The sequence below is a fragment of the Poecilia reticulata genome, chromosome 4 (assembly GCF_904066995.2).
Source record: "Poecilia reticulata chromosome 4, P_reticulata-male-v2, whole genome shotgun sequence".
In the NCBI taxonomy this organism is placed as follows: Eukaryota; Metazoa; Chordata; class Actinopteri; order Cyprinodontiformes; family Poeciliidae; genus Poecilia; species Poecilia reticulata.
In genome coordinates this window covers 15,938,910-15,959,904 of record NC_088833.1, presented here as the reverse complement: position 1 = coordinate 15,959,904, position 20,995 = coordinate 15,938,910, and the positions used below count along the sequence as shown (strand labels likewise).

The 20,995-nt window shown below is 37.0% G+C and overlaps 1 protein-coding gene across 4 annotated transcripts; it reads left to right on the top strand.

Annotated features, from left to right (window-relative positions):
- The first annotated feature begins 289 nt into the window (after positions 1–289).
- mcoln2 (mucolipin TRP cation channel 2) lies at positions 290–20,364 on the top strand. 4 transcript variants are annotated; one of them, XR_014087299.1, is made up of 15 exons: positions 290–526; positions 1,109–1,262; positions 2,994–3,167; positions 4,569–4,722; positions 4,875–4,953; positions 5,026–5,077; positions 5,229–5,328; positions 5,569–5,681; positions 5,936–6,085; positions 7,815–7,916; positions 8,140–8,262; positions 10,899–11,105; positions 12,035–12,174; positions 15,127–15,293; positions 19,908–20,364. XR_014087299.1 is itself a non-coding variant. In XM_081606351.1 (14 exons), exons 1-14 carry the CDS (start codon positions 483–485, stop codon positions 19,942–19,944), a joined length of 1,674 nt encoding a protein of 557 aa, XP_081462477.1. In that variant the 5' UTR covers positions 304–482; the 3' UTR covers positions 19,945–20,364. The 4 variants fall into 4 exon arrangements, 1 of the variants encoding a protein (XP_081462477.1); XR_014087298.1 differs by having other exon boundaries at positions 293–526; positions 5,026–5,122; positions 15,127–15,253; XR_014087297.1 differs by having other exon boundaries at positions 293–526; positions 5,026–5,122.
- Positions 20,365–20,995: the final 631 nt, after the last annotated feature.

Here is a 20,995-nt window from a genome sequence, read left to right as displayed (position 1 = left end):
TTTGTGTTTTTATGATGTGAAACACTTTGAACTGCCTTGTTGTTGAACTTTGCAATGTACAAAAAACTTGTTTGATTGAAAATACTGCAAAGTAGATTTATTTACTGATTTATTACAACATACTTTTTGGATACAATATGGTGAAATGAGAAATTTGTCATCATTGTGGAAAAAAAATCTATGATCACTTAAATCATTATAGTCATTTAAATTATTTAAAACCATTTTAATTTTAATTAGAATATTTTAGCGCATTCCTGTTAATTTGGCTGTTGTAGCGCTCCATAGTTGACTCTTTGACCACAAATTGCGCACCTGAGCTCCTCCTGAACTCGGTTGCTGATTGGCTGACTGGACGCCACACAGAAAGCTCAGCTGCAGCGAGTTTTTTTTTTTTTTCTTTTTTTTTACGCCTGAAGTGTCAGTGATCGCTGTCACAACCCCACTCGAGTAAATGTTGCTTCTCACGGGGCTCATCGATCATGGAGTTACTGGTTCGGTATTTTGATAGGAGCAACTCCGTTAGGTAAGATTATTATTACCATTATTATTGTTATTTATTTATTTATTTTTTTAAATTATGAGCAAAAATCCCATTTAGGAGTTAAAAGTATTCTGTGTCTGTCGCTCAATCGCCTGCTCGGTCTCACTCTCAAAGTGACTAAAACAGAAACTAAGCTAAAGTTGCCTTTCCCCCACCTCTAAAATTCGCTAGAAAAACCTTCACAGAAACGTGCAGTAGGAAGAGATTGGTGCTGTGTCTGCGGTTGGCAAACGACTGAGAAAATATTGAAAGTAGGCCCCGCACTGACTGATTTACTTGAACCTTGGAAAAACACTGAAAGCAGGCACTGTACTCTCTGAAGTTTTTTTTTTTTTTTTTTTTTTTCACCCCCTCACAAAACATCTGTTACTTGGGAAATAACTGCTCTCACAGTGTCACTTCTGCATTTTCTTCCGGAGAGCTTTACGTTGCTTTCTGCAAAGGAAATAGGTTAAAAGGTAGAGACTGTCAGCTTGCTTTAATGTTTGTCCTCTGCAGCACCACTTTGTTTACACACAAGTAAGGTCCATCTGCTCCAGCCTGGTGTTTCTGCTTTCATTGCAGCTCTGACATGACTCAGGATCTTATCAAGGAGGAGACCCTGAGAGATGACCTGAGATACTACTTCATGAGCCCCTGTGAGAAGTACAGAACCCGTCGACACATACCCTGGAAAATGGGAGTCCAGATTCTGAAGATCGTCATGATCACTACACAAGTATGTATAAAGAACAGCCTCAAGCTAGGATGATAATGCTGCATCTGTTACACACCTATCCGAGGAAAAATGTGAACATGTACCTCAGAGATTTCTCTAAACAAACTAAACTTAAGTTTCACAACCCTGAAACTCCAGCAAAACAGCCAGTCAAATGACAGCAACTTACAGCATGTTAAGGGAACTGGATGAAATGGATGCAACTAGATGAAATTCAAACAGCACATTGAAATGGTGAGAGGGGATTTAAAGTGATTTTAGGTCTGATGTAGATATTGTTTTCAGAATAGCTTGAATATGGTGTACCATCTCGAAACCCTTTAACCTGATTGGCTACAGCAGCAGAGCAGCATGTGCGGTGCCTCCTCTGCCAGCTAACAACAGGAAACTGAGCCAAAATTGGACAAAAACAGAATGTAAAATTATTTCCTGCTCTGCTAAGTCCATTTACTTTGACAAGATCAGAATTAAGGAAAAAACTGATCAGAAAGTGTGCATTCATCCTGCCTGTATCAATGGTTTAAGCTGCTGGTGACGGTTTAGTGGTGAGGGAACACATGATTGACCCCATTTGTGCAGATTTTTAGCATTGTTTAGATGCCACAGTCCAGTGCGAGTTTTTATACGCTGACCGTGTCCGTCCCTTAATGACCACTGTATAGCCATCATCTGAAGACTTGGCCGAACTAGCGAACACTCAGACTGTTGGTGTGGACAGAGACACAAGTTGGATGTGAGTCTTACTGAGACTCGCAGCCCAGCTGAGGACTCTAAAACTCACTACCGGGATGGAATCGATCTTGGAGAAGTTGCTAGTTTCAGCTCAGTGGAACGACCAAACTAATTTGGATGATTGGGAACTGAGATGTATCAGAGAGACTTTAGGGAAGATTGAAATTTATAAAAGACATTCTGTTTCTGAATTGGCTTTCCCCGTGTGGCCTTGGAAGGGCTGCATATTTCCGATCTCCTTGAAGATATGTAAACATAGCGCTCCTTCCCACCTCAACCCCTCCTGTTATCCATGCAGCTGTGGAGTTGAGCGCTCTAAAGGACGTTCCTTGATAACAACACCTTTATCGAACTTTTGCCGGGAGGCTCAGCCACCTGGTTTCATGGCCCTGTGACGTCACCACCTTCACTCATGTCTTTGTTTTGCCCTTTGTTTTGTCGGAATGTTACCATTTGCCCTAATGTGTCCTTTGTGTTTTATTTCCTTCTTCTTCTTTCCTTTGATTTGTTTTATTGTTTGTATTTCCTTTTAATTCATGCAAAGCACTTTGAATTGCCTTGTTGCTGATAATGTGCTATATAAATAAAATTACCTTACCTTACCTTACTTCCTGCAGAATGGTGCACCATGAACCTCAAATCAACTCAGATTGGTTTCTTGTATATGACCATAGCTTCCCTGTCCTCAAATGGCCTCCAGAGTCACCAGATGTGAGGAGACCCAACCCATCCCATGGGTTACTGGAGCGCACCCCTGTCTCCCGAGCCACTGCTACAGACATAATCAATATTCAGCTCAAAATCTAGCTCTCTGATTCTGTCTGTTCGCTCAAAATGGCTCAACCTTTCAGTGGAATATTTCCCACAACTTACTGAATTGATACTATGAAAAAACTAGACACCTTTGGGGATAAAAAAAAGGAAAGAAAATTACCCTCCTGAATAATGCTGTTTGTTTGGCTTTGGTTAAGTGTCCACTTTCCATTTCTTTCTTTCTAGCTCATCCTGTTTGGCCTCAACAACCAGCTGGTGGTTGCCTATAAGGAGGAAACCACCATTGCCCTGAAAAACCTTTTCCTGAAAGGATACACTGGGGTGGATGAGGATGACTATAGTGTAGCTGTTTATACACAGAAGGCTGTGTTTGACAGCCTCTTTTACGTCCTTGATCAGGCAAGTACAGAAATTAAAGCTACTGTTTGATTTTTGTGTTTTGATGGTTTTTAGAATAAGGAAAAAGAGAATTTTAGGAAACTTAATGTGGGAGACTTGCTTTAACTGTCTAGTTTGTAGAAAATGTTGTCTCAGTTACCAGTTTATATAAATTATCTCTGCGATGTGAGCATTATGTTTCCTGGAATCTGAGAAGGATCTTTGAGGAGAATCATATTAGACAATACTGCAGTGCAGAAACTGTGTAATAATTAAGCTGCGTAATAATCCTCTGAATACACTTTGTGATATCATAAAAACAGGAACTGACTGGAAAATGGTGCTCTTATGTAACCTTTGCACTAACTCTGACCTTTTTCCCCACATTTATTTGTCACGTGATAAACTTAATTAGGAGTTTTTTAATAAATTTGAGATGAGGCTCAATTGCAAATGTTTATCAACAAAACAACTTTAGTCATGTGGTCCAGAAGAAACCCATTGTTGAAAGAAAACCATAAGAAATGGAGCTTTCTATAATCCATGTAGGAGATTAAACAAACCCAGAAGCTGCTCTTGTTACAAGATGGTGGAATTATGCAGTGTCCTAGTCAAAGAACACATTGTTTTTCTTACAAATTTTCCATGAGTCAAATTTATGACTAGATGTTCTTTGTCCAAGCTAAAGATAGGTGGCTAAAATTAACTTTAGCTATGTTGCAAAGAGAACAAAAATATCTGTCTAAATGTGAAATAATTTGCAACTGAAGTGGGAGTTTTTTTTTTATTTTTAAGTGCTAACATTTTAAACGATTCTTTATAGAAATGTAAAACCATGTCATTTTCTTTTTATCTCACCATTACACACTACTTTGTGTTAGTCTGTCACATTGAAGGGACAGGACAAGCTGCAAACCTCAACAACTTTTGCGAGGTGGCTTTTGTGGCCTTTTACTGGCTACTTGTTCAACAATGGAAAGTTTGTAGCAAACATTTTAGCTCTTTATGAAAAGTGTTTCTGATAGACGACAGTTACAGAATATTACAAACATTTTATCAAGGATGAGCTGGATGCCCAGTTATTTTTAAAAGTAGCCAGCTGACGAGAGGTGAGAGTGCAAGACATTTTATGTGCTGGAATCACAATAGTCTCCCAAACATAAATTTGTAAAGTACTGCAATCACAAAGAACTGCTTGAATGCATTATTTGGTAGGATATTAGCAATATTATGTCAGGAACCATGCATGTTAACACTGCTTGGTTATATTAGCTGTGAAGCTGGGGACAGAAAACAAAAGAGAAAACAGAAGATCCCCCCCCCCCCATAGCAGATGTTCGGTCTGCTGTGGGGTCATTGTAAGGAGACCCTCAATCCGCTTTACTCTGAGACTGTTTCACCTGAAGCCTATGATCTTTACAGTACAGCCAGTTGGGCCAGCTCTCTGTTGGCCCCATCAGCTATGCAGAGGAAGATGGGAAGCTGCTGCCTCTCACCATATGTAAAGAGTACTACAGGAAAGGCAACCTGGAGCCTTCGGATGAGGCCTATGATATCGATGCTCATCTAGAAACAGGTAGGCCGGTTTGAAATGTTCATCCTATATGGGACATTTTTAAAAGAAACTTTATAATTTTATTTTTTGGTGAATTGCACTTGTTTTATACAAATGCACAGCAGCAATGATTTTGTTGTACTTTTTTCCAAATGCATTACTTTCTATTTCAGAGTGTGTGTCACATGATCCAAGAACTGCAAACATGTGGAGAACCCAGAATGCATCTTTCTTCAGTTTTGACTTCTACAGGTAGTGTCATGTGTTTGTTTTTTATGTAAGAATCGCCAATAGAAATAACCTTTCAAACCTTTTTTCTTTAAGGCTTGTTGACATAAAGATAAGCTTCCACCTGAAGGGAATCAACCTGCAGACGGTTCGAGACCGGGAGCTACCTGACTGCTATTCGTTCCATGTCACTGTATAGATTTTCTTTGCTGTTTTATAGGTGAAAATCAATTATTTGATCCAAAGTTGAAATGTACTAGAAGATCACGTTTCTTTTCTTTTTTTTCTCCCCCTTTCAGATTATATTTGACAACCAATGTCATAGTGGGAAGGTCAAGTTATTCCTGGACATAGATGCAGAAAGCAAAACATGCAAAGATTGGAAGATATCTGGAACAGGTGAGGTTCAGAATTGTTTCTTAATCAAATCCATGTTTTCTCTTCTACCCAGTTAAACACTCGTTCTGTGTTTCACTCAAACACGTTTTCTAAATGAAATCTTTATCAGACTTTTCCTTCTGGAAGCTTTTCACTGTTTAAAGGCGTTTTCTTGCAGACTCATGTCAGCAGTGAGTGTGAGGGGGGTTGTGAAGGAGATAAGCGCACACTCAGGCCGTTTCTTTTTATTGTCATTTTCAGCTCAGAAGAACACACACTATCTGCTGGTGTTTGATGGCTTCGTCATTCTAGTTTGCATAACGTCAGCTGCGTTATGCACGCGCTCAATCATACTGGCTGTCAAGTTACTCCAGGTCAGCTATAATAAAGAATTTTTTTTTTTTTGCTGCTGTCCACTGATCTGTTTCTTTTTGTACTTGGTTAACGATTATTGGAAGAAATCTGCATCTAAGCAAAATAACTTTTTGAAACAAAGCTTCAATGATAAAAATTAATCTTATCAAAATATTTTAGATTTACTGTCTAGACTTGCTGACCTACATTTTCTGTGATCTTTTTTTGTGAGGAATTAAATTGAAGTTACTGACTGTCTTCTTTTTTTCACAAGAGATTCTCTCAATTCTTTCGAGAGAGCTTTAATCGTAAAGTGTGTGAGAACGACCAGAGGGAGTTCCTGAATGGCTGGTATATGTTGGTCATTGCCAGCGACGTGCTGGCAATAGCTGGCTCCGTCCTGAAGATGGAAATTCAGGCAAAGGTAAGCTCCATAATGTAAGCTCAACAATTCTTTGTTGATTAGTTTGACATAACTAGTTATAAAGCTCCCTGTAATGTGATCAGTGTGTATTTGATGCAACATTGAGACTTCTTTTGCATTTGTTGTGTTTATGTGCTGTTCACTTTAAGATGTTAGATGTATAAGATGTTTCCCTATACTCCTAATGAGAATAAAATGTCATGATGTAAATTTATTTATTCATTTCAAACCATTGCACTTTGATTGCTTAACTATATTCTAGAAAAGTCTGGCCAGTTACCAAAATTGATGTGTACTTGAGTTTTAAAAAAAATGAAATCATATTCATCCTATAGAATAAAGTCTTTTTAAATTAAGTTACAAGAGGAGTACCAAAGTGACTAGAGTTTTCTCTCTTTACAAAATAATTTGTAATGCATCATTGCCCCTCCCCAACCTGTTGTACGGTTAGTCAGCAGGCTGAAATCAAGCTCCAAAGCTTTTCCCTTTATTGCAACCAAAAGTATTCCTGGTGATAAAAGACAGAGTCCTACTGTGTGAACATGTGCAACCGATCTTTCTTTATTCTAGATGTTTCCCAGCCATTAATATCACATTTCATGTCAAATCAGGTGTAAGAAAGTTTGCTTTTACCCCAACCCTCTCAGAAATGTGTAATGCATTAAGAGACAGCGGCACACTAACAATGCAGGGCCTGGGAACACCCTTCAACTCAAAAACGCCAAAACTCAAATTGTAGTAATTGATATTTTGCTTTTTGCACTTTTTTGTTATATTTTATCCAGTAAAAATACTAGTATCATCAATCATGGAAAAAAATGCAGAATTAAATGTTAAATAAGTAATAAATAGGTAGGAATCTGACATCATGTATAGATCTAGCAAAAAAACAAACAAAAAAAAAAACTTACCCAAAATTTTAATGTTTCAATCTGTGTAAGAATACATTTATCAATGTATTGAGAACAAACTTGTTGCATGAAAATAAGATTTATAGTTAAAAATGTGATAAATGCTTCGGACTGCAGTATGAAGTTATATTCTGTGCACAATCGTTTCCTGCTGTTCTGCAAATCTTTTGCCCCCTGCTGGACATTTGAAGTACTCCAGGTTGTTTTTAGTTCTTTCTCGTCTGGAACAGTTTTTGAACTTTATATCATAATTTTGTGCAGTTCAGCAAATGGAGATGTATTGTGGCACTTTTTATAATATTATAATGTCAATGTCTAAAAGAGACTTTTTATTATTATAAAAAGTATCTTATAATATTATATAACATAATATTATTATATTATCTATTTTGCAGACAAGTCCCTAGATAACTGGTTGGTATCACTTTTTATTTGACATCTAGTTATCAGTGTAATAAACTGACCTGTAGACATTTACGTGATTGTGAGTGAACTTTGGTATGAAATTGCATCATGTAGAATATAAACAGGCTGAACCAGAAAGTAATTTATTAATTACAAATGCTTTATATAAAGTCTTTCACGTTAACTTTTACAAATGAAAATACTCATATGAATATAGCTATCTTGTGTACTCTGTATTTTAGGCATGCTGTGTTGTGATTTCACTTTTAAGATAAAGTTGAAGTCGCACACAATTGTTAACTTTTTTTCCCTCCTTTTTATTATTTACTCTTATTGAACAAGAACTCAGGATTTGTTCATGCTGCTCTTATATTCTTTCTTATTTTTTCTCTACTCTCTTTGTCTCCTGTAAGAGTCTGACAAGTTATGACGTGTGCAGCATCTTCCTGGGAACCTCGACGTTGTTGGTCTGGGTCGGGGTGATCAGGTACCTTGGATACTTCCAGAAATATAATGTGAGTTCAGAGCATTTTTATTTGAACAGAAGGATTTAATAAGTGGTTGTTGTTTTATAATTCTTTAGCTACATGTTTTTTTTATTTTTATGTGTCGTGTCCAACGGTGTAGCAATCAGAATTGAATGCCAAGGGACATGGATGTCAAACTCTCATCTTTGGGAGTTTTAGTATTTTTGCTTCATGCCTAAAACATAAAGCAACTTAACATTTATGCCTCCAGGTCTTGATTTTAACCATGAAAGCAGCCTTTCCTAAAGTCCTCCGTTTCTGCTGCTGTGCTGGCATGATCTACCTCGGTTACACGTTCTGCGGGTGGATCGTACTCGGACCGTACCATGAAAAGGTAAAAGTTGCAGACATAGAGGTTTGTTTATCCAAGGACCTGCACTGAGTCATGTTGAGAAAGGTGTGGAGTAACTCGCCACAGAAGAACTGTAAAGTCTTTGTTTTTAGGTGACTAATGCCGTTTGCTGATGCAGAACTGCTGAGGCCATGTGTGTGGTTAAACACAGGAAGTCCAAATGTCTGAAACTGCATTTCCATTCACAATTTAATTTTAACAAGAGTGCATAAGCTACCAACATCAGCAATAATAATTGAGGAGGTCAGGGTTGGGATAGAAATACAGTGGCAGCCTTCTCATAGAAACCCAACTTGGAGACCACATCCATAAACACATTTTTATTTGTGTAGTTTCCTGATGTTGTACCTTATTTCCATTTCCAAAATCTGATATTTTATATTTGCCTCATCAATGAATCACAAGAAGAAACACAAATGTGTTCAGGTTTTGGGTTGCTAAGAGGCAAGAGATGAACACACACCAACTCAGAATTTTTACAGTTTTTATGTTCTCTGAAGATGTGAGAACATTTTTGGACTGACACAATGGTTGGGTTGCCATTATTAAAAAAGAAAAAAAAAAACAGAATGAAGAATAAAATAAACAGCTAAAAAGTTTAATGTAAGATTACCATCTAATGATTGATCATGTAAATTTTTGTCAACTAATTTAGTAGTTGATTAATCATTGACTTTACTGTAGAGACTCAGAAACGGTTATTTGCTGAAAGAAGAACATACTTAGAGCAATTAGCCAAAACGGTACAATAAATAAATAAAATTTGCATTTATTCAACAGATTAGCCTTAAACTGTATTGATAAGTGTTGTTGGAAGTATTTATTTAAATTTTTTTTAAGCTGCAGATGCATTCTCTGCCACAAATGATCTAGCATATTCGATTAATTGGCACAGCAGCTGATGCCTTATGTTAGATATCTGCTTTAGTTCATTTTGACTATTGTGGCTGAAAATTACTTAGAAATTGTTTTTTTTTTTAAATAATTGTAAATTAATAAAGAAATAATCTTACATTTAAGTTTCTGTAATGATACAGCTCATCCATTAGGTGTCAGTGTTTTCCCCCAGTTAGTCTGAAGTCATGAAGCTGTACACTCATACATATTCTGGAGGAAATTATAGCATTTTATGCTTGAAAATGTGTGATCATTCAATACTGGGGTGTTTGTTTGTATAAAATCATTTAGTCTGCCATTAAAACAAATATTCAATGACTCTCAATTCATCCATAAACTTATAAACCACCACATCATGGATATCCATTTTAAGACTGGGAACCACATTAAAATCTGTACTCTGCAGGCTGTAGTTAAAGAAACCAACCAATTTATGCAGGAACCTGGTGAAGGACAGTTTATGAAGCAGACTCTGAATGTTCCAGCACTTTAACAACTTAAGACTTTTACCACCATTTAATTATTCAGCAACCTCTCCAAAGGAGCACAGCTGGTTGTGGCGACAGGGAAATCCCGTGCCAGCAAGCGGCACCGGGAAGCCGTGTGTTTTAACTATCCTGCTCTGTCGAGATAAATTATTTACGGAAGTTTTGACCGCACGTGGGAGTCAAAACAAGTCGTGGCCTGCAGAGGTAAGTTTGTTCAGACGGCCTTATATCGGCTGCTTTAGTTCATCCAAAAGTTGTTGATGATCTTCAGCTGCTCAGCCATCAATCTTTTTCTTTATGGGAAACATTTGGCTGGAACATACTTTTTAAAAGAAAATCTTCAACATGATGCAAAGTAGCCTAGTTTGCGCACTGTAATTTAATGTGCAGTATTTTGTTATAATTCTACTCCCAACTGAATGCCTTATTTGTTACATCCCTTCCTTTTAGTTTTTTTTTCTTTTGACCAAAATAAACATAATTGGTTTCTTCCTATTTTATGGCATAACTATATAGTGATTCAATATTTACCAATTTGCTTAACCCTTAACTTCAAGCAGCAAAACACCGATTATGCATACATGCAAACCTAAAAGTGTTGTTCTACTCAAAACTACATCAAGTAATCAAAACCTGTAGCACTCTCTGGTATCTCACCGTCAGTTTTGTATCCTTTTAATATTTGATATAAAAAATTAACTCCAGCGCTCATGAGCCTGGTGGCATTGTAACGTATTCAATTTGCTCACCACAGCAGTTAATTATCAATACTTGAAATATTTACAGAAAGTTGACCAGGGAAGTTTCTGTCAGCCCTTCCAGGAATCTCTGTTTATCACCCCAGTAAATATACAGAGGATGTAATAAAACTCCACTTTCCATATGTGCATTCAGAGTATTGTGCTTTGAATCCATGGAGATGCAGAGGGATGTTGTTTCTAGATGCCATCAGTCTCTGGCTGACCAGAGCTTCTTGGATTAAGTCCATGTCTGACCTTCAGGACTCCTCTTTCCTTCAGTCAGCCAGCTGTCATTTATCTGTTTTCTGCTTCCTTTTTGGATTCAGTTTATTTGGGGCTCTCCCTTTTTTTTAATTTCAGTTTCTATTCCAGGTTCTTCATGTATGGAATTTACCCGTTTCTTTCCGTTTGCAAGATTTTAAATGCAAACGTGTTTTTCACATCATAGACCTGCATCATTTTATCACTCGTCTCTCGCCTTCTTCTCCTTTAGTTTGAGGGCCTGAGTCGAGTTGCAGAGTGTCTGTTCTCTCTGCTGAACGGCGACGACATGTTCACTACCTTTGCCCAGCTGAAGGACAAAAATATCCTGGTGTGGGTCTTCAGCCGGGCTTACCTCTACTCCTTCATCTCACTGTTCATCTACATGGTGCTGTCCCTCTTCATCGCCCTCATCACCGACTCTTATGAGACCATAAAGGTAAACAAACCTGCGCTCCTTGTCTAAGGGGAAAACGGCAGCTCTCTTAAAACACTTGGATACACAGATGTATTCATATCCCCTGAACTTTTTCACATTTGGACATGCTTCTTCAAATTTAACATTTGATTTGGATTTAATGTGGTAGACCAACACCTGTCAAAAAAAAATAAATAAAAAGCTGTAGCTTTTTTCAGTATCATTTAGTTCTTGGCCAAATGTTCCCACCAGCTTTCATATCCCTGCTGAAGAAAAGCCTCCCCACTGCCTGATGGGACAATGTGTGGATCAGATTTTTCACAAGGCATTTTTCAATGCTTCACATTAAAAGAGCACCTGATATGATGATGATGATGATGATGGTGCGAGTTGGTCTGGTAGAGCTAATGGAAATTTATTTGAAAAAGATAAATGACTTGATGTCCATGGAGCTGTTTGTAGGTTGTCATATTAGCATAACTCCTTTTAGTGGTACCTTTTTATAAGACATTTTATTCCAGCTGTAAAATAAGTATGTGCTGACTTTACCAGTTTTCCTGGTGGAAAAGTGCTCTGTAAAAGTCCAGGTTTAATGACTGAACAAGAGTATCTTCTGGATTTCTTGTTTATATATTGTCATCCTAAACTCTAATCTGGAATCGTCTCCTCCCTCCCCCATATTTATTATATCAAGTTGTGTGCAGGTCTGTCACAGTAACAGATTTTGCTGGACGATAAATTGTCCCAGAACTTATTGTGATAAATGATGATATTGTTGTTTTGAGAAAATTTTTAAGTAACGTAATGACAAAATAATAATGCAAGAGCACATTCTAAAAGATCAGTAAACTTCTAAATTCTAGTGAATATTTAACACTGGAACTGGGAGACATTTTAAATATCAAAAATAAATAACCTTCTCTAACCTTGTGTATTTCCTTTGTCTGCAGAACTATCAGAGGGACGGGTTCCCGCTCACTGATCTACAGAAATTTCTTCTGGGACATAAAGATTTTCCTGTTCAAGAAGAAATCGGCCAGACAGAAGTTGAGCTCAGTAACTCTATACGTCGCTGCTACTGCTGCCAACGGTATGACAGCAATGCTAATACTCTAAAATTACAACCTGGTTCAAATACGTGAGTTTTCAGAAATTACACTTGAAAAATTATATACTTTTTTTTCAATTATATAAAACACCCAGCCTTCTCTCTGCCCAGTACTCTCATGTTTTCCTCTCCTAATTTAATCTGGTGTCAGTTTCATTTACCAACACGGCCACAGTTGTATCCAAGTTGAGCTTTACTGTCAACATTTTGAGTTGAGGCTTATCAGTCTTTGAAAATCAAGGAAACTATTAATGCTCAACAGCTGGAATAAAACGAGATACAAATCCCCTTTTCCTCATCTCATTTTACTGCATCCTCCCATCTGCCTTATGCATGCTGGCAGATTTATACCAGCTAGAAATGGACGATAAAGTATAAAAGCTACATCGCTTGCTGGGCTCCAGCTTTATTTTCTCAATTCAACCCCAATAGCTGCACCTTTACTGTACTTTATAGCATCTTATCACAGTAGCAATTATTACGTTTGTGTTTGCAGCAGGCATATTGGATATTCTGACTTCAGGGTGTTGAACTTAAAAACTTCAACTTCAAGGTTCAACTGGGACATTGCATAATGATTATTGACATGACAAAAGAACTCATTTATAAAACGGAAACTTTGTTTGAAATATTGACTTGTTCAAACTTTCTGCTGTCAAATTGCAGACAAACGGAAATATAACATTCAGGTTGGTGGAAAAAAATTACTTTAACAAGAATCTGGATGAGAAAACATTTGTTAAAACTTTGCAAGGTGAGAACAAAAATGCAGAGTCAAAGGAGACTGTCAACTCTGCTCGAATAGTGGATAATGGCTTCCTTTTATAGGTTCTGGTCAGAGTAGAGAGGCTTGATTGGACTATAGGTGTGAATCTTTGATTGTTAGGCACCATGGATTCAAAACACAGATGGTTTTGCCATTTACCTATTGTTAAGGAAAGGGGATTGTTCTTTGCTAAAGAGGGCAGATAAATTCTGGGTTGGGGAAGCAACACTTAGTATCCAGGACAAAGGATCTTTCCTCTGCTGTCATGACACTGTAGAGGTCTACGTGTGAGCAGGTCGACCAATCGTATGATAGGACAAAGCAGACGAGGGGCGAGGAGCACATTATAGCATTTTCCATTACACCATGCAAGCTGTATCCTCTGTCGTACAGTATTAATGAGCTCCAGTGGTTTTTAGTTTTAGGGTTTTAAAAAGCAGATCTTGGCAAAGTGAGGGCTAAATGAGTTAAGTGGATGATTTAACAGCCCAGATCTGGTGCCTCTTGTCCTGAAGTTGCAGAATAGTTGCTCTCAAGGACTAGACCTGAGGATGGCAGGGAGGCTTTTTAACCTCCAAGACGTAGAACTCATCAACAAATATAAACAACAAAACAATAACTGCATATAAAAAACCTGGTCAGCGATCATAAGAAGTGTGTGATTACTGTGACTCTTTTAATTATTCCATTAATGACTGAGAAGAGTTTATATGTTTACCATGCCTTTTTATTTTTTTGTAGATTCATTTATAAATTTTGGATAACACTGACATGACACTGTTATAAGCATGATATAACACCTGTTATGAACTTAAAGGAATCTTCATAAATGTTTATAATTGTTGCCATGAAGTGTCACTCAGTAAATAATGACACTTGTAACGCCAAGTTGACACTTTTAATGGACGTTTTATGCAAGTTTTAATGGAACTTTGCATTAAAAGTGTCATTATTTACTGAGTGACAGTTCATGACAACAGTTATAAACATTCATAAAGAACATTGTCTGAAAGGGAAGTGAATCTAAATCTGCCAGGTGCATGAATAATTTTAACTTCGACTCTTTGACAGTGGTGGGTTTCTTTTTCTTTATATAAATGTTGGTCTAGTGCACGTGTCAGACTCGAGGCCTGGGGGCCAAATCTGGCTTGCCGCAGCTTTTAACGTGGCCCTCTAGACTCCAAATTACATCAATAAGTCTCCAGTTTTTCACAAATCCACAAAATTTACACAAAATCAACAAATCCCAACATTTTTATTGATTTTACTAAAAATTCTTCTCAAAACTGGTCAAAAGCGTAGTGACTGTTGCCTCAGCCTTGCTTTATGTAAAGTTATAGTTTGTGACTGATACGATGAGTAATAAAAATACACATTTAACCTCACACATTAGCGCAAATATCAGAAAAATTTATTATACATACTCCTAAATTAGCGCCACAAAATTTGTGATTTTGATTGGGAAAAAAATGCAAAAAACAATCAAAAGTCCTGAAGGGACTGATCACTGTGAAAAGATGTTCAATATTTAATTAAAACAAAAACCAAATAAACAGCCATTTCTTATTTTTTTAACACTTTAATGAGTTTTATCAACCCATTTGGGCACAACCAGCTCTTTAAGAACATTCAGAGTTTTGATATGGTCCAAAATGTAACTGAGTTTGACATTGCTGGTCTAGTGGCTTTTATTTGAGTAGTCAGACAGGAAGGTGGGTAATGAGAGGAAGACATGCAGGTCATCAGGCCAGGATTTGAACCCGTGACGGCCGCATCAAGGCCTATGGCCTCCTTATGTGGGTTGTGCTTTACCCCTGTGCCACCGCAACACCAACAGTGATAAGTTTAACACTGAAGTGTTAGGAGAGCAACCTAAGCCGAACAAATCAATGTATTATACAGATAGCTGCAGTTTATGGTTTGTCATTAATCGAAACCTTTTTTTTTTTTGTTCAGATTTTAATAACTTGCTGTCAGGTTTTCTTTTTGCCAGTCCCAACTCCACTGTGCTATGAAATAACACTGCTAGTAGATTTAATTAGCAGCTCAATTTGCATACGTTTTATCTTGTTGCTGCCAACGAGACATGTAACACTCTTGGTTTTTTTTTGTTTTTTTTTAAATGTGCATTCCTTTCCAATGAGTCGATCCCTATCTTCCGCCAACAGCGATGTTTCCTCCACATTGTGGATTGGCTTGTGGCCTTACTTGGACTGAGAGGAATGAAATTAGTGGTGGGAACTATGCAGACACACCCAGTGATGGACTGATCACAGAGAAGCTGCATCCTGAAAAGTAGGAAGACCATCGCTCTGTCCCCCACCTCCTCTCCTCGGTACATTACCTTTAAAAAAAACAATCTCTGCTCTCTCACTGGAGCTGGACTAGAGTCAGAAGCAGTTTCTTAGCATAGTGTGGTTTGGTGGGAAGACTTCTGAACGATCTATGGTTTAAAGTTACTCATTAGCTTTAATGTGGAAGATAATGCAATAGAATCTCCCTTGTGTGTCTAGTTTAATCTAGTAGAAATGCTTCTTCTTCTTCTTTTTTATCTCTTTTGTAATCAGATGACATGACAATTTCCTAACAAAGTAATGACTGGTGTTTTATTGTCTTGGTCACCACATCGCATTTGAGTCATGTCTGCCTCTTAGCCATTCACTCTTTATGGACTCAACTCAAGGAGCCACAGTGCCACTTTTTGCAGTGATAAAACGGTTCATTATTATTCTATTTAAGTTTATATTCATAAAACGTGCTTTGTGAGTAAAATAAACGTATGATAGAACAGACAGTTAGACCTTTAAAGAGTGCTGGATGCATTGAAAATGTTTCAACGAAATCAGAAACTACACTATAATAGTGTAGCTTCTATACTATTCTACACCAAATAATAGTGTAGAAACTTTTTAAAAGTAAATCCTTTTTTAAACAGTAAATGTGTTGTTTTAAAAACTTATTAAAAAAAATATGTTTTTAATTTTATTGTGATGTGTTCAAGATTTTAAAGTGGCTGAATGTTTAAAGTCCTGAAAGTGCTGGAAACTGTAGTTGGATTATTGACTTTAAAATTGCTTAAAATAAGATAAAAGTTCACATTTTCTCTAAATGTGTACCTTGTTTTTGCCTAAATTGGACTCGATTGAGACATGTTAAATGAAAGTTCATGGTAAAAACTTAATTTCAGCTACAACAGATTTAGTGTTAAAGTATCACTTCCATGGCGTATTTTCATCTTTCGCTATGTCATATGAACTCGCATAATTTCAAAATAACATCTGATATGGAACTGAAAGACTTGGCTAAAACACTGATCTGTTTGAAAAGATGTTCTTTAACACACCCTTCATTGTAATTGCCACCCCTGGAAAATATGTGTGTAAAATCTTACCCTTTTGTTGCTATGGCAACTTGGTAACCCCCCAAGATGCCACTTGTTGTTGCAGTTCTCCAAACAACTTCCTTATTCGTCCTACTACGTGATGGCACAATGAAACCAGGTTCTCCTCCAGCATTGTTTTTCATAGTTTGTGGTTTTAACCTTTTTATTTAATACCAAGTGTTGAGATAGAGAAATGGTGACCTGTGCAATACCATACCTAGGGATATGGTTTCCATTTAAAACTGTCTAGAAATTGACGCCGATCAACTTAAAGTACAGAATTGACCAACAGATCAGTTGTTATGGATGCCAAATATTTTTGACTATTTTTTTTTTTTTTTTAAAAAGGACGTTTGCTCCTAATGTGCGGTTTCCTCTGCCTTCACTCAATAAATGTCACCATAGAAGATTACACCATTGCAACATAGAGCTAATTTATTTTAATGTTTTTTTATTTATTTTTTGCCAATACTTGTGGAAAGTTCTGCATCACCACAATAAGGTTTCTCTCACCAGACTCTTGTGCTCAAACCTGTAATTCATTTGTTTTTCCTGGACCTATTAGAGCTGTGATCCATTTCTGGGCCATTTAGGGTTTCCTGCTCTGGATCTTAAGTGGTTAAAGTGTAGTTTCAGTAACGGAGCAATTATGTAAGACTGAGTAGTGCAACTCAATTATGGAGTAAGCTGTGTCATTAGTACCCAAGACAAATTGCAGACTGTATAATTGGAGACAGTTGCCATCTTGCTACTCACTAAATTGATCTTCGGAGTACGTTTGTCTTAATGTGTGGGAATAGATGAGATGAGGAAACATGGCAACGTCTCACAGGATGAAATATGATCTGAATTTAGTTAGCTTTTCTTTTCTTTTTTTTGTTTGACCTGCTGATGATGGGACTCGTTTATCATGAGCATTTATCATTTATTCTGGTTTAAGATGGAAGTTTAAATGCAAGGATCTGCCTTTTTTTAAATTGATCTTTCAAGTTTCCATTTTTATTCAAAGACAATATGTGATGTGATGGAGGGAAACTTTAAAAATTAGGAGTCCACCTTACAGTTCTAGTGATTTTTACATTTAAACAGAACCCAACAAACACACAGCTTTAGTTCTACTTGATGCTTTTTTTCACAGAATCTTGGCATATTCTGGTATGTCTGAAAGTATTTATTTAGTTTTCTGACTTAATCAAGAATTGTAGCAGATACGGGGATGTAGAGGCATCTATTTTTGTCAAAACAACAATAACAAAAAAATATGAAGACAAAAAAACGGCAAATAAAAAAGGTTGGTTTTGTGATGAAAGCTATTTCTCCTCTGTTGACCCTCGGGGTGCAATCTATTCCTGGTCTCGGACCGTTTGCTGCAGGTCTTCCCCCCGTTTCTCCACCCCATTTCTTTTCAATTTACTGTTCAATAAAAGCAACTGGTGCCAAATAAAAAATAAAAAAAAGAAGAAGCTAAAAAGTGAGTGCTTAATGGAAAAGAGGATGTGGTGTTGTGCACAGAAGCCTCTTGGTCAAAAGCTTTGAGTTTTGTTTTTCAGAAGACTTGTTCCTCCCTGGAGAACAAACACATACTTGAAATGTGGATGTTTGTGGAAGTGAGAGGCTGAGTAGGTCAGTGGCATGAGTATGACTGGTCTTGGACAAAATTCCCCTTTTTCATAGCTAAAAAATTATGAAATAAATGATAAAACATATTTTGTTCCAGCTGCACTAAAAAAAGAACAATCATGGAATACTATGAAGCCTGGTTGTGCGAACCTTTGTTTTTATATTTCTCTTTGACTTTGCAGTAGGATTTCCTGTGTGCATCCGAGATGCTTTTTTATGTTTTTGAAATCTACTCTTGGCAAAATTCATATTTATTTATTTTTCTTATCTAATCCTACCCCACTTGAAATATATTTGCTCAATGCTGCTTGATTTGTATCTGACAAATCCACAAGGCAGTAGAATATCTAGGAATAGAAAGACTCTCTATGATGGCTCCAAACCTCCAATCAATGATCTGTAGTAACCTTTTGGTACGAACTACCTGCCAAACACTGATGTGAGTACCAGAGCAGTTTGAACAAGCAGCTTATTTTTTGAATTGTGATATCTTTTATGACAACTTTAGTGCAACATACTCATAGGACTTCCTGAGTCTTTTGTGGGCAGTTCTGGCCTGAGGTGTATTCAGAAGGACTAACGTTGTTAGGAAATGATAAAAGGCTGTGGCTAAGGAAGACGTGTGCATTTAGCGAAAGCGCAGTAATCATTATTTTATAAAACTCTCGTTCACCTTTCTGGATTTGTTATTCTGTTTTAGTATAGTGAGCAGATATTTTGATCGATTTAAAAAGACTAAAACTTCTGAGTGAAGTGTATTTTGCCATCTGTCATTTTTGGGTTGACTTGGTGATGCAAGCACAGATCCAGTAAGGTTCACCACTAACCATTTTTGCGCACTCATTTCTGTGCGGTATTAAAAACCCACTGCTAATTCCGCCTCACTTTCTAAATGAGACTAAGACATTTACAACCTGTGGTGCAAAAATTCTGTTGCTTTCTGACAACTAAATAAGCCTTTTTAGTATAGGAGCTGGGTCAGAGTGGATTAAAAAAGTCTTCACTTTGTGGGATAATCAGATTATTTTAAACTAACTAAGGTGAACTATATATATTGTTAAAAATCTGATTAATTTGTGTTGCTTCCATAAGTTTTATGGTTGGAAGAAAATGGACAAAGCTGAAGTTAGGAGACTAACAAATTAAACCTGGCAAAATATAGTTGGGATTTTTTTTTAAGATTAAACAAAGAACTAAGGGTAATAAATAACCTAGTCCATTTGAAGGCAACATAACTGCTCAATTCTGTTTAATTGTATTAAAATGTAGTTTAAAAAAAAAACTTGTATCTTTCTGTCTGATATGAAGTTATTAGGATTTCTGTCGATGCTCACTTTCAAAGCTTTAAACAGAACCTGTCATGTTCGCCTATTCACCCTCTGCACGTATTTGCACATGTGCAGCTGTTTGGACTCAATAAATGATCACATTTTTCAAATCTTGTAAGCCGTCAAGCTCAGGCTGAAGTTACGAGCCCCCTAACACTAGAGTGTGCTGTGTAGTAAATCAGTGGACGATTGTTTGTCACACTCTCATCGAATTAAAGACTTGTCCAACATGCAGCCTGCAGTTTGCTCATGCAGAGCTGTGCTGTTACACAGCTCTGTTGAAGACGTCAGTCACGACCACGAGTCACGAACATTTGTGAAACGTGTGTGTTGCTGCAACTGTGTGAGCCTGCAGTACTGAACACTGCCTCAGAGTGTGTAACTGTGGACATGATTATAATTAAAATGTGTTTTTGTTTTTTAAAAATAATCTGGAGATCTACCTTTGGTGACTCATATCCTTGGAATGAATGAAAATGATGATTTCTGAAAGTAATGATTTCAGATCCACCGTTAATCATTATTCATTTCATGCGGTTGATATTCAAACGGTTCTTTCACACGAGATAGGTTGCTTCATGTCTTCTTTTTTATTTTTGTCTTTGTTTCCTCTCTGCAGGGCTCCACCACCTGATGATGTCATACTAATAAGCTGAAGGCAGGCCCACTTCCAGGAGAGCTGCTTTTTTGGAAGTTTCTGGAACCAGGACGTTCCTTCTCTGAGGCAGTCTCAGAGTTCAAACGTTGCTGCCTTTAAAAAAAAGAAAAAAAAAAAAAAGGGAACAAAAAAATGGAAATCCAGGCACATGTCGAGTTCAGGGCTAAAATATCCAATAAAGTGTAACAGAAAACACAAATCTGGACTCTGACCTGGAACTGAGATGAATTATTTAATATAGTAGCAGATTCCACTGTATTTCAGGGTATGGCGTAAAAGTTTACTGGGCCTTTTTTTTTAGGTCTCCACGGGCACTTCAAGGCCAAAGAACTGTTTTCAGGGCATTGCAAAAATGGATCCTGTGCAGGGCAGGATGTAAATTATTCAAATGTTGAATAAAATTTTGCTATAAAACTTATACATGTTTTTCTTGTATAAATAAATTGCATAAACAGCCACAGGCATTTAAGGAAGTATTTGCATAAAATGACTTTACAGCTTGGAGCACAAACATGCAAGTAGAAACATGAATGTCCTTTTTGACTGACGGTCATAACTTAACCGTGCTGAGTAAAAGTGCTTGTGAAAATGCTTAATAGTCTTTGCATTAATGGGGGATTTTATTTCTTTGCAAAAATTGTTCTGGGATCTTGGGGCGGGGCTAATTGAATACATTTTGTAAAAAGCTGTAATTAAAATGAGGAATAAGGAAAGGGGGTAAACTCTCATAATGTTCAGAGGCTTTTGATGTGAAACATGATGAATTTAAGCTTTCAAATTCTCACATTTCTCTCTGAACCTTGGTTTATAAAAGTTGAGGGTTTCAAGCAACTTTAAATTTGACTCCAGCACATTTAAGAAGGATTTGAAGCATGACATCTTGATTTAAATTAATAAAACAAGTATTTGTTGCCGTTTTCATTCATTTCTGTTCTTGCATGTGAGCTGCCTCTCAAAGAGAACTCAAATGCTTTCCATGTACGAATGAAGAAATATCCACCTTTTGGCCTGATGTATTTACAACTTTCACCTTACAAAATATTTTTTTT

Excerpts from the sequence above, each read along its gene's own strand:
- mcoln2 (XM_081606351.1), top strand. The coding sequence starts at position 483 with ATGGAGTTACTGGTTCGGTATTTTGATAGGAGCAACTCCGTTAG. Across the intron at positions 527-1,108 it reads GATAGGAGCAACTCCGTTAG|CTCTGACATGACTCAGGATC; the intron begins GTAAGATTATTA and ends CTTTCATTGCAG. Across the intron at positions 5,123-5,228 it reads GCTATTCGTTCCATGTCACT|ATTATATTTGACAACCAATG; the intron begins GTATAGATTTTC and ends TCCCCCTTTCAG.